A 13555-nucleotide genomic window follows, 5' to 3' on the forward strand; every position below is an offset into this window, starting at 1 on the left:
TGGCAGAATCTTATCAGGTAGACAAAGACCAAGTTTGCCATCATCTGTTTTTTGTTGAGTGCATCAATCATTGCCTTAATAATAGACTGATTATGAAAAATAAATTTAAAAAAAAATTCTTTACATAAATTCAGTAGCCTAATAAAGATTTTACATGCTTTGAGTTTGTGTACTTCCAGCCAAAAACTGAGATGTTGGCTAACTTTATGTTCCAAAATACTGCATGGTACCTGTGATATGATGGAATTAACTGCAAATTAAGCAATACAGTTGCAGTACACCCAGTCTGCAATGAAGGAAAAGCTAAGTTTCATTTCTGACCCATTAACTCCTACACACACACACACGGTTGACTGCTTTAATAATGTTGGTGTCTGTCGTGGTCATCTCTCTATTATGCATTGAAGAGGGAAAGCAAAACAAAGCCAACAGCAGCAGCTGAGTTTAACATATTTGTTTTTTAAGGTGAGGTCTTTGCTATTTACTTTAGACTTCATTATAGTGTTAATCACTGTCTGCAGCGTAGTGCTTATTTCTGCAGTCTCTTTCTCCCTGCAGTTTTTTTTTAATTTAAAGAGTAACTAGCACTGTCATTTCTATAGGAAAAATAAAATGCAAGAACAGACACCTGAGGGTCTTCTTGTGACCACTGCTAACCCCTTAACATTATATTTCTAAAATGACAGTAAATCAATGCCTATTATTATTTTCCAAAGCACTTTGTTTGGCTGGTCTTTACCACAGTGCTGGCCTGTGTTGCTGCGTGGTTTTGTTTTAAATCCTAGACGTATCATAGTTGTCGGACATCTGGGGATATCCTGTTACAGATTGCTGTCTATAAAGCAATCCGTGAAAGAACAGACACCACAGGTGTGCAAATCTGAGTGTAGTGCATATATGGATTAAAAACAAAAAATAGCAGGTTTTTTAAAAAGAAGTGCTTGTAGGTATTTGATGTGGCACAGTGTTTCCTCTGCCCATATCACTTACTGCTTTGTATTTGTTTTTGTCTGTAGCCCATCCATATCAGCTTTTCAGCCTTAAAACCCAATCAGCTGGCATGACAGGTCAGTTAAAACTCAGTAAGTACCTGATGATGTTCTAGTGTGGCTCCATCCTCTACATGTGGACGTTAGGCCTTGTATTATTAAATTTCACACCAATCAGCCACAGCACATGAACACTTGGACTACACGTCTCCCAGCAGCAGATTTTAAGATGATTAGTGTCACTTCATCTGTGAGTGGTTTCAAGGTTGTGGCTCATTAGTGTGATGTCAGAAGAGCTATGCCTGAAGTGACATTGAAATGTGCACTGAGTTTGTCTCTCTTGTCCTGTCTGAGTTTGAAAATTACAAACATGGTAAGTAGTCGTGGGATGGGCCGCCAGTGTCACCGGGGCTTCTGTCAAAGGGTCAGTTCACCCTGATTTCGCAAGTGGTGTCTAACCTGATTGCTCTTAGTTTTTGTGCTTGCTAGGTAAATTCCAGCATCTTACTAACTTTGCACATTGACATTAAAGAATTTCTGTCAAATGTTTCACACCAACGTGATTGTTCTCTGGGAAGTTCCCTTCAGTCTCAAGAATCATCACTGTTTTTGTTCCTTGTAATAAGTAAAATGATAATATGAATTTCCCCTGAAGTGTTTTTGGGAAAAACACCATGATTTCAGGATTAGTCTTATATAGCAGTAAAATTTAGGCTAAACTTGAATTTTTTTTTTCTTCACCTTGCTGTCTTACACATTCTCCAAAACAATATCACATTTTTTCCTGAACATAAAATTGTATCGAGAATATCTGAACCAAAAAGAAGCAAAACAGGACACCACAGGTGAGAGCTGAGTAGGAAGGTTGTTTTAAACTTGGGTGAACTAACTCTTAAATTCTGACATAAGAGCTAATGTCTGTAATACGTAAAGTGAAAGTATTGATACTGGTTAGGTGTTTTTTTTTTTTGTTTTTTTTTTTTTGTTTTTTTGAGGGGGGGTTAGCATCAGGCTCATGTTTAGACCAAGCTATTGGATTTCAGATGTGCTTAGCTATGAGTCTGTCTAACATGTGCTTCTTATTCATGTCATAACGGTTTTCTGTATCAGATGCTTTATTTCTCTCTCCAGATAGTAAAATAAATATAAGCTGTCATATAAAGTACAGAAATAATACATGTCAATTTAATAAAAATAATTGAAATTTTCTGTTGACACTTGTTTTCTTTAACGGGTCTAAAAAAAAAAAATACATTCTGGTTTATAACATCCACGTGTTCATGCTTGTAGGCATTCAGAAACTATCTGCCCCTCTACGAGTCACTGCTCCGAGTATTAGTCAGATTTTAACCCCAACTTCATGATCACTAAATGCATGTTAACCCAAGTTAAGGTCAGAATTGTGATTTACTGCTGATTAACATACAAATAATTGTGAAACAGTGAAAACCTTGACTTTCAGTGGAATCTAATTTCTGTTAGTGTAATAAGTTACTTCAAGTCCTTCCGTTAGTCACGTCACACTAGTCCTTCAGCAGTTCTGTTGGCTTCCGGTTAAATATTGTATTGTTTCCGCTCCTCACCTGTCACATGAATCCTCTGTTCAGAGTTAATTTACATGCAAATTTGTTTTGACTTGTCAGGTACTTTTGTTCTTACCGTTTTTAACTCTTCTGTGTCACATGACCTTGAATGTTTTGAAAAGGCTCCTAAAGTAAAACATGTTATTGCACATTATTGCACATAGGTGCAAAAGTTCATCAAGGTATTTGTTTCACCTGCCATCGAGTAGTTGGTGTACAATACAGTATTAACCCTTTAAGACCTACCATAGAACCAAGTTCGCCAGAGCTTATATTTTTACATGTTGTAGTGCCATTTTTGGGAGCATTTCAAGTTGATATACATCAATAAAACCATTATAGCCCAAATTTTAATGATATGTATGCATTAAGTGTATAGTAATTACATAAATTGCAAAAAAGTTACAAAAAAATTTAAAATCGTTTTTGTGTTTTTAACATATATTTCTAGTTAGAGAAATTTAAGAGGTTTATCTGTAAATACAAAAAAGTTGCACAAAATAGTTTCCCACCACAGGAAATTTATTTTAAGTGTCTTCATAGTTTTATTTTTGAAATACATCAATTTTTATATACTGCAGGAAAAACAAAAATAAGTATTATAATGCAAATTTGCAAAAAAAAAAACAGCATATGCATCAAAATAAACTATTTCCAGTAGTGCAATATGAATCCTAAGCATTCCAGAAACGACACAGAAAGTCATAAAGTCAAACATAACTTTTAAAAACACAAGTATAGACTCGTAAGGTCCTGATGGTAAAAAACTGCATTTCCGCGAAATGACGTCACTTCCGGTTTTGGTCATGGTGGACATGCAAACCGATTATCAAGTGATGACGTGACGAATTCTACTTCCGGGTCTAAAGTAGTCTGCGTTTAATATGGCTTTTGTGTTGTTAACATGTTTAATGTTTTGTATTTTCTTCTATTTAATCTCAAAAATTGTATTGTATTGTGGCTGGATTATCTCAGTTGTTCTCCTGGCTGAAGTTTGGTCCTTTTACAGCATCCTGCCATGCGATTACATTTGTTTCTGACCACCGAGAACACTCACGTTAACTTTTATCAAGTGGAAAGAAAGTTAGCTTGTTTATATTATGCTACCATAGCTGTGTCGCTAGCGGTCACGTAGCACATCATTATATACCAGCTAGCCCAACTTCAGTAACCCTACAAACGTCACTGCTGTTTAGTTTTCTGTCTTCATTTATGAAGACTTACTTAATTACTTAAGTAAGTCTTCATATAAAATTCTATTAAGTAAATCTTAAGTAAGTAAGACTTACTTAATTGCTTAAGTAAGTATTACTTAAGATTTACTTGATAGATTTTTATTTGAATGCATCCACATTCAGCCACTGAAGTAAAGATAACAGTTCAAAAATAAAGCGAGTTCTCAAACTGTGACTCATTATTCAGAAAAATGCTATAAAGCCACCTCTGACACCTAATTGTGGTTTTCCTGATACAAATCTAGAGCACGAAATTAGTTTGTGCAGGTCGAGGTTGCACGAAATGCACTTTTTTCTACCATGCTTCAGTTGTTGATGCATTCAAATGACATTACACTGCTGTCCTATTTGTTCTGTTTTTCTTATATCTGCTAATTGGAATGTGAACAATAGCATGATGAATGTTTTGATAACTGGAATTCCCCATAAGTCAGAAACAATGAGGATTCTTATCTAGATTAACGAAATACTCGGTAGTTTTGTCTGTAGATAGAAGGTGAATCGCTAATATTGAAGAATGATCCAATTGTCTTATAGCTGAGACCAAGTTTATTTAACATGTACTGAAGCTGTTACATTCTTCAGTAAAAACTTGAGATCTGAATGTTTTCAGAGTACTTTCTTGAGTTTCTTGATTAATTTTTCAGTAATAAAATATCTTTTTAGCTCCCTTCAGTCACTGGACCTATTTTCTAGTCTCTCTCCAATGATGCAAATTATCATCAAAAAGCAGACACATCCTGTTCACGGACGAGTCTTCAGCATCATTTCCTCTGGGACATACAGAAATACTATGTGAGGAAAGTTTTTTTCCGAAACATGTGAAACCCAATTAATGCAAATAAAGCTCTGCTATTGAAGTTAATTGAAGTTAAGACAAAAGAGAGCACATGCTGCTTCTTTCTTTAGAGCCAGTGCTCAGCAAATACTCAATATGATCCTAAACTGTTTCAGCTGAGGTGTTAAATGCTTTAATTCATGGCTGTAGGAGGAGCTGATCCAACAGTCGTGATGTTCATTTGTTCGCGCTTCCTCTTGTGAATGTCTTGAGGTTTGAAGGTGGAGCTAATGGAGTTCCTCTTGGTTTCATTTACTGTAAGACACACTTGAAATTCAGTTTTTTACACTTGCATCTCTGCTGTTATGGTTTCCATCAGTGGCTTCCCACAAGATCTTAAGTGTGTGATGTAAAAGATGATTTGGATCCAATACCTTGCTTTTTTGTGGGCTGTAGTCATCACGCAGATTGGGTTTGGTAAGTTTGGTTGTGTTCCTCAGGCTGGTGGCTGGTGGTGGTTTGATCACTGGTTTTTCTTTCAATGTGAATTGTGCATGCGGCACAGTGGTTTGGGTAATTTCTGTGCGAAGGAATCTGAAGTCACTTGGAGTGCTGGTGGATAAAATGATAGAAGCAAAAAGGAGCGCACTGGAAATCTGTGAAAATAGTCTGGTCACATTTATTGAACCTTTTTGCCTTTTGTTATAGTGTGAAATTGAAATATAGTCACTAGGCAAGTCTAATGTCTATTACAATGATAGATTGTAATCTAGACTTCAAACATACAATTTGTTTTACATTCTGCTGAACAATACTCTTCATATTTAATATATTTGTTGCCCCCCACTGCAGTAATTATCTGTGAAATGTTTTAAAAAATACGTGAAAATTATCTTTATTTTTCCAACACTTTAAAACATGCTTATCTAAAATGGAAATTAAAAAGCAACTAGAATGGTTTGCAAATCATTTGAACAATACATTTAACGGAAAAAAATGTAGAGAGATCTTTTGAATTTTTAATATGTAACAGCTAAAGCCTTATTATGTTATACAATACTATCATGAGTCAGAGGCACTCTTTCAAAAGTAAAGATGGGAAGTGGTTCACCACTTTGTGATCTTGGCGTAGAGTGCCAGTTGGTGGAACTGGTAACCTGAAAATCTGTCACATAATGCCGTTTGGTTTGAGAATAACATCCTTTTCAGTGAATATCTTCCTTATTTCAATAAATGCCAAACCACATTTTGCATGTAGTACAACAGAGCGGCGCATTAAAGAGCTTATCGTTCACTAGAAACATTTGTTTAGGTGCATACTGTCTGTATACGTATACAAACACATACACCTTCATTGCTGGTATTTACATTTTGCATACCCCAGTTTTATGAAAATTTGGGCTAAAAATAAATTATGTTTAGTTCTTCTCTGTTTGTGATGTGCTTCTTTTTTTTGTCATTTTAATTTCATCTAAAGCTCACAGTGAGATTCGCTTCTTGAAGCGGCATGAGGGTGAATCTGTCGTTCTTCCCTGTGAGATTGAACACAGGGACCCATCGCCCTTGGGAGTCTACCTGAAACGCACCTGGCTGAATCATAAAGAAGTGCTGTTCAAGTACACCAAGGAAGACTTTACAGTTGACAATTCTGCTGACAAAAGCCGCATTAGCGTCAGTGGAGACCCGAGCCTTTATTCTCTGAATATCACCATCTCTCAGCTGAACGCCAGCGACACAGACCGCTACTACTGCGAGTTTGTCGTGGAAAATCTTTCCTCTGCAGATGAAAAGATACCATCAAAGACGGAATTCTTCCTCCTTGTTGGTGCTGGTGAGTGTACTTTTTGATTTATTTTAGGTTTAGCATTAAACTACACTTACACTTTCCAAACCATATTACAGTGCTACGATGAAGCTTTTTTTCTTTGGGGATGTAAAAAGCGTAACATAGCGTCTCAGCAGTGCCTCAAACATCTTAAAAGTTTAACAGAGCAGTTCTGGTTGTTTGTTTTTTTCCTAAGTATGGCACATTTCCTCCTTAACATATCATGCCAGACTCATGCACATAATAAAATCAGATTTGGAACTTGATCCTTACTAGTGGCACCCATATCCATTATATCGTTTTTATTCCCTTTCCTTTTGGAGATGTCCCTGAGTCAGTGGACACTTATCCAGAGTACGTGATAGAGAGATGTGCTGGGGGTTCGGCGGTACTCCCCTGCCTCCCCCAACGTGGGGAAGGCTTGGCCGTGGAGGGGGTGATTCTAAAGAGGCAGAAGGGTCGGGGACCTGTAGAGCTGCTGTACAACTCAAAGCAGCACCACAGCGGCAGCCGTTCTTCCTCCTCCTCTCAGTTCCCTGTTGAGAGGGTCCAGTTGTCCTCTGCGCCCGGCCCCGGCGGCATCACCTACAACCTCACCCTGCAGCAGCTGCAGCCAGAAGACAGTGCTTTGTACAGCTGCCAGCTGCTTCTGCACGGTCAACCCGATAGCAGTACCAGCCTAGGGAGACGTGTATTCTTTATTTCTGTACAAGGTGGGTCACATCACAGTGAGAATTTCTCACCAGGTGACTTCAGCTGACTGGTATTTGCTGTTCAAGATGAAACTTCTTTCCATACTAATTGTGAAAATTTCTAGCTTTTACTAACAAAGCTGCCACTGATGATGTAATCAATAACACTGTGTTGCTGTGGGGCTTTTACAGCCAGCAAAGCTTATGGTCTGTATTAGTTTCACATCAACAATGTTCCAATGTCTTTTGCCCTTTTCTTTCTCTGTAGGCATGTGAAAAACTGATAACACAAAGACAATAGCAGAAATTAATATATTGTGCATGTGAGATAAGTTTAATAAGGTGCTAACCAAATCAATCTGATAGCGCTAGTGATGAGAACAGGAATATTTCTGACTCATTTCCTTTGATGGTATCTGGTATTGAGGGGTTGTTTCTGAATGTAGTGTGAACTATATCCTTTAAGCTTATCTTCAATTTGGAAACAACTGAAAGCTTTTTGTTTTTTATTCTAATGAAGTCTTATTTTAAAGTTGTAATCATTTGTGTCATGATGTTCTACATTTCCCCCTCTGTAAACAGATATCCTGTAATCTTCAGCAGGTTTAGGGATGTGTACACTTTGTTTTTAAGGCTTTAAAGGTCATTGTGCTGCTTAGCATATCTCCTGCTTTTAATGTGCAAACCAAATCTTATCAGATGTTTGATAACATTTGCCTATTTATGAACATTTAGGGGATTTTTTTTTTTTTTGGAGCTGTTTATCCTAAAGTTTGCAGAAGTTTCCACACTATCTTGATATCCTTTTGAGGTATATTATTCAAACTGCAGCTTAAAACTAAGAAGGAAGTGACTTCTGATTCTGATTGTGTGTCTATGTTGAAGAAAGGGGAATGGTATGGAGTTTCACATTTTAAACACGCCTTCCTCTTTCTGCTTCTCCTCAGGTGGTCATTGGTGCGGTTGCTCCAGTTACTCCTCTCTGCTGTACGTTTTGTCATCAGCTGTGGGCGTTCTCCTCCTCCTCCTGCTCCTCACTGGATGTGTGTTATGTAAAGTGAGTGTCTTTTTTTGATTGTGATGTGCTACCTTGAGTATGCTGGTACACAGGGGCAAGAGAGTGAAATCTAACTGAAGCATTAGCACAAGCAGCACCTGTTTGTTAAGATCACGGCTGATCTGCAGCTCACCACAGAAACCGCGCTGGTTTCACAACTTTGTGCAGCCAGTTATCAACATGTTTGTCTTAAAGTTCAGTGAAGAACACTTTCAAAAACCCTCTTCTTCTTCTTAGTTTAACAAATTTGTATCATTTACTTACATTATGTGCTTAAATTGGCCTTTATTTTTTCCAAGAAAGGGTCAGGTTAAGAGTTCCCACTAAGGATGTCGCCTTGAGAGAAAATGACAAACTTTGATTTTGACACAGGAAATTGAGAATGTGTGTTAAGTCTTTATTTTACTTCTCTTCCTCGCTCAATGATTGTCAGGGCAAAGCACGCCACAATGCGAAGTCACATAGTCCGGCCCCTATCTACGAGGAGATGAAGTCTCCCAGTCAAAAAGAGACCCCTCTCCGTCTGAAGGACATAGGGTGCTCCGAGTACAGAGACAGCCCAGCGAAGAGATCCTCGTCAGAGAACCACTATGAAACTCCAAGAGCAGCTCTCAACAGCATCAAAACCTAGAGCGACACTCGCAACTCCAGTTAACACACAGAAGAAAATGTTGCAGTTGGACATTTGTGCCTGAACTTGGCTGGTGGGGGTCAGTTCACTTTCTGGTTTGGCGTAAATATTTTTCTGGCTATGTGCATCCTTTGTAATATTTTATTGACCTGCTGTAATAAAATCCATCTTGAAATTCAAAGCTGGTTTGTCGTGATGTGCGTGCGGAGGTTTTTTCTGCACACGTTTCATTTCATTTGTCATCTTGTTTTTGTTGAGTCCATCCATCACCCTTTAGGGGGTCTCCACAGTGGATCACTAGTATCCTCCTTTCAGTATACTGAGTCATCTGAGGTTTTCCTCATTTCTTCCTTCGTGGCATCTCCATATTCAGCATTCTTTATTCCATGTCTATGCTTTGCTTCAACTTTTCTTTTTCCTTTTCATACAATATTAACAACTAAATTAGCTCTTAGTCAAGTTTCCTGGTGAAACCACAATTGGCAGTGTTGATGTCTGACTAGTTCCCCTTCCAGAAAGCGTTCACATGGCACCGCAACAAATTCCTCTATCGCTGCCATGAGGCCCAGGAAGGGGGGGAAACCCAGCATGGCCTCAGGTCATTTAGTGCAAAGAGACAAACACGTACCTCAACTAAAGTGGAATCCTCCCTTTACTTATCTACTTTAAGAAGCTTAGCAGTTGGCTGTTTAAATATTCAACTCAGTAACCCAATTAGGCCCAAAGCAAGCACACAACAAACCCCCCATGAACTGACTATGTTACTATACTTGCAGAGAGGGAGAAACTCCACACAGACCAAAACTGATAATATCTCACACCTGCCCAGGGGTCAACACACACCACAATTGCAGGTGCACAACTCAAATTAACTATGCAAAGAAACAGCTAAAATTCAATCAAGCTCTGAGGGCTTTGATAGAGCAGCTGTGACCCAGCTGTGACCAGTGTCACTGTCACTGAAAACAAGCCACACCACCTCATGGACATCTGCAAAGAGACATGCCGCACAAAAAGGCTGAAAGGACAGCCAGGTGGAGGGGTTCATCAGATAATCTGTACCTCATGTGTCCTTTTGAACCGTAGCATTAAAACACACCGTTCTTCTTTTTCTGTGGGTCTGAATGGCGCTCTTCCTCATCACCTGAAGGGATTTTTTTTTGTGAGAAGGGGCCCCCTTACCAGAGAGGCACTCCAACAAGTATGCCATGTCTCTGGCTGGATGCAACAGACGCAGAAAAGCAAAGAGCATAAAGACCAATGGTGGTGAAGACAGATATTTAGTGAAACTTAGGTTTCACTCAGGTTCATAGAAGTGAAGTGTGGTCACATGTCTCAGTAATCTCTGTCTAATGCATTAAAGAGGGAAAGCAACACAAAGCAAACTGCAGCAGCTCTGGATTAAAAGCCAACTTTGTGAAACTGAGTTAACATTTTGTTCTTTAAAGTCTGGACGACTACAGTGTTAACCACTGTGTCTGCAGACACCAACGGTGCAGTGTACTGCTTATTTATTTCTGTGGTCTCTTCCTGCCTGCTGTTCTCAGAATGACTAGTACTGACAAGACTAGTACTGACAAGAAGTAATACAACAAGAAGTGATCATGAGCTGTAAACAGCTTTTCACCATAGTGCTGGTTTTTATTGTCGGGTGGTTTTGTCTTGCTCGTGCTATCCATGAATCCTACCATGTGGATTCATGGATTTTTTTTTCACATTCTGTCTCTCACAGTTGAAGTGTACCTCTGGTGCAAATTACTGACCTCTGTCATCATTTTAAGTGGGGGAACTTGCACAATCGGTGGCTGACTAAATACTTTTTTGCCCCACTGTAATGTCAATGCTACTAGCAAACCCCTGATATCACAAAGTGATTCACTGAAGAACCCCTCAAGAACCTTTCTGGGTATGCTACTTCTACTCCTACTACTTCTACTTAGAACCATTTTAATAATGATTACACAACAAAGTCATTCTTCGAACAATTGGTGGTGAAACTCTTCCATTAAGTTCTTGCAGTTATGTTCAACACATGAGTGTTTTTCAACGTTTGTGATGTTGGTTAGTTACACATTTCCTTTTGTTCGTGTCTTGAGGTTTGAACGTGGGCCCAACGAAGTTTCACTTTGCCTCAAATGTTCAAAGTCCTGATCCATTTGCTGTATACTCGCAGTTTATGTCAGTAGATTACCTTCTAGGCTTCAATTAGTGCTTTGCGGTGGTGTTACAGTGCCTGGCATGCCTTCGGGCTTTTGTCATCACACAAAGTGGGTTGGTAAATTTCTTTGTGCAGCTCAGGCCGGTATTTCGATATTTTGGTGTCAACTTTCAGTGGGAACTGTACGTGCAGCTGTGGTAATTTCTGAGCTGAGCCACAGGAAGTCACTTTCTTAAAGAGCTAGTGGATATTTTCTAACATTTCTTATAATATGATTTCAAAATATACCTTGAAGCCCACCGGCTATAGCGTTGTAAGAATTCACACACACGAACAACCGTCCAAACTTTTTTTGATCACCACAGCAATAACCAGCGGTGAAATTTTTATAAAATAGAAACCTGTTTTAGTTTTAAAAAGTTAAAGAAAGCAAAACTGTGATGATTGTAAAATGATATAAACCAAACATACATATATAACTGAAAGCGTTATTGCTTTTCAGAGCAGCTCTCAAGGCTTACCACATGGAACCATAAAGCACAACATGCTCGAAGTGGAAATTTTCAGTCTTCCTTCTCTTTTGTGGTATCCTCTTAGTGACCATCAGCCAACCTCTGGCTTCTTCATGGCTCTTACAGGCTCTGAAGCATACGCTTTACATCAGTTTCACAACAGCTATGAACCTTTCATTGCATGTTTGTGTACAAGTGTCTAATGACGAAGATACCTGTCACTGACGAAGACAGGAGACATTAAAAACAAAGCTTAGTTTCATGACGTGGTTTCAGTCAGTTACGAGGATGTTTGTCTTAAAGTTCAGTCAGAAACACTTTGAAAATCCGCTTCTTCTTGTTTGTTTAGTAAATTTTTATTAGTGCTGAAATACAGTATTTTTTCCCAGGTAAGTCACGTCAGAGTCAAGTAAGAGTTCCTGTTGAGGACGACATCTTGAGACAAACTTCGATATGGGAAATCGAGAGTGCGCGTTAACTCTGTTTTCCTCTTCTTTCAATGAAAGTGGAAAGTGCGCCACCATGTGAAGTGACATCCTCACACCTAAAAGGAGATGACGTCTCCCAGTCAAACAGCAGCCCCCCTCCATCTGGAGGAAATGGTGTGCTCCAAGTTCAGAAGTGAAGTGAAGAAATCTAAATTGAAACTACAAAACCCAGAGAGTGCCTCTCATCTCAACACCATCATAAACTACAACAACTTGTCAACTCATCTGGTCCAAACAAATTGGACTCCAGTTAGCACGCAGAATCTTTCCATTATATATAATATGTTTTGAATCTGGTGCATATTGCCAGTTTGTAAACATGTTTGCATTTGGGTATTTCTGTAAAGACTTTATTATAAATGAGCAGTGAGCAAACTGAATCAAAGTTTCTATTGTAGTGATCACAAGTACAGCATGTCTTTGTCCCGTCTTCCTCCGCTCACCCCCAAACGGTAGCAACAGAAGGGACCCTTCCCTGAGCCTGGTTCTGCTGGAAGTTTCTTTGCTCATAGGGGGTCATATGGTTGTCAGGATTTTCTGTTTTCTTTGTATTATTCTAGTGTCTTTACCTTACAATATAAAGCGCCTTGAGGTAACTGTTGTGATATAGCACTATACAAATAAAACTGAATTGAATTGAAGTATTACTGCAGTATGTTAAAGTAACACATTTCCAATGACTCTCAGAAGAAAAATGAAAATGAAAATGTTGCTGATAAACAAAAGACATACAAATGAAATTCTTGTACATTGATCAGAACCTTAAAAAAGATTTCCCTTGTGTTTTTTGACACCAAAGAAAGTAAGATGGTGCCTGTGATATGATGGAATTAACTGTAAATTAAATTATGGTGAAGTTTAGTACAGCAGTCTACAATGAATGTATGTGATAGGAAGCAATCACATACATTACTCTGCAACAGCCCCAATCCTACACAGTACTGGTTAGATGCTATCGCTGCAGTACTGTATAATATGGGGCTATTGCAGAATAATGTATGTGACAGCTTCCTAGGTCTGGCTAAATAAAATAAAGAATGTGAAAAAGCACTCAATGTCAGCGCTACTGTGGCTGCTACTATAATCGTCTCAATAGCAAACCTGCAAGCAAAAGCATGAAGGAACACTGAAGAACCTTTCTGGGTTTCCTTCGGGATCTTCTTGTTATGTTCTAGGTTTTAGTAACTTTTTAATGTTTAAAGAGCTTAGCTTGTAATGTTAGTGCATGCTTCCTCTTATTTGCATCTTTAGGTTTGAATACAAGGCAAATTAATTTTCCCTTGGTTTAACTTCTGAGTCCTGATGCATTTACTATTTATACTGTGATAGTTTAGATCAGTGGATTTCCTCCAGAGCTTAATCAGTGCTTTGTGGTGGTGTAAAAGATATCCAGGATTGATTACTTGCTTTACCCGTGCACTAACTTTGTTTGCAGCTCAGGCTAGTAATACAACAATTTGATTTCTTCTTTTAGTTTAAATGTTTAGTGAAGCTGAAGAGTGATTGCGGTCATTTCTTGACCACGGCAGCCCTCTGCTACGTGCAAGCTGTCCCTGAAACAATCCAGCAGATAACTGTTGGCCACTTGGTTTTGACGTTCCATCTAT

At 38.6% G+C, this 13555-nt stretch overlaps 1 protein-coding gene across 3 annotated transcripts; it reads left to right on the plus strand.

The window, feature by feature from the left end:
* Nucleotides 1-52: 52 nt before the first annotated feature.
* On the plus strand, nucleotides 53-8965 carry LOC147328027 (uncharacterized). Of its 3 annotated transcripts, none has more exons than XM_086296143.1 (5): nucleotides 53-5062; nucleotides 6063-6416; nucleotides 6734-7123; nucleotides 8050-8159; nucleotides 8593-8965. In XM_086296143.1, exons 1-5 carry the CDS (start codon nucleotides 5002-5004, stop codon nucleotides 8788-8790), a joined length of 1113 nt encoding a protein of 370 aa, XP_086152269.1. In that variant the 5' UTR covers nucleotides 53-5001; the 3' UTR covers nucleotides 8791-8965. The 3 variants fall into 3 exon arrangements, with proteins under 3 accessions (XP_086152269.1, XP_086152270.1, XP_086152272.1); XM_086296144.1 differs by having other exon boundaries at nucleotides 53-1082; XM_086296146.1 differs by having other exon boundaries at nucleotides 53-1067.
* Nucleotides 8966-13555: the final 4590 nt, after the last annotated feature.

This window comes from Aulonocara sp. 'chitande type north' Nkhata Bay, linkage group LG6, assembly GCF_057382095.1.
Source record: "Aulonocara sp. 'chitande type north' Nkhata Bay isolate Kocher_YH1m ecotype deep benthic linkage group LG6, A_spYH_male_GT1.1, whole genome shotgun sequence".
Taxonomy (NCBI): Eukaryota; Metazoa; Chordata; class Actinopteri; order Cichliformes; family Cichlidae; genus Aulonocara; species Aulonocara sp. 'chitande type north' Nkhata Bay.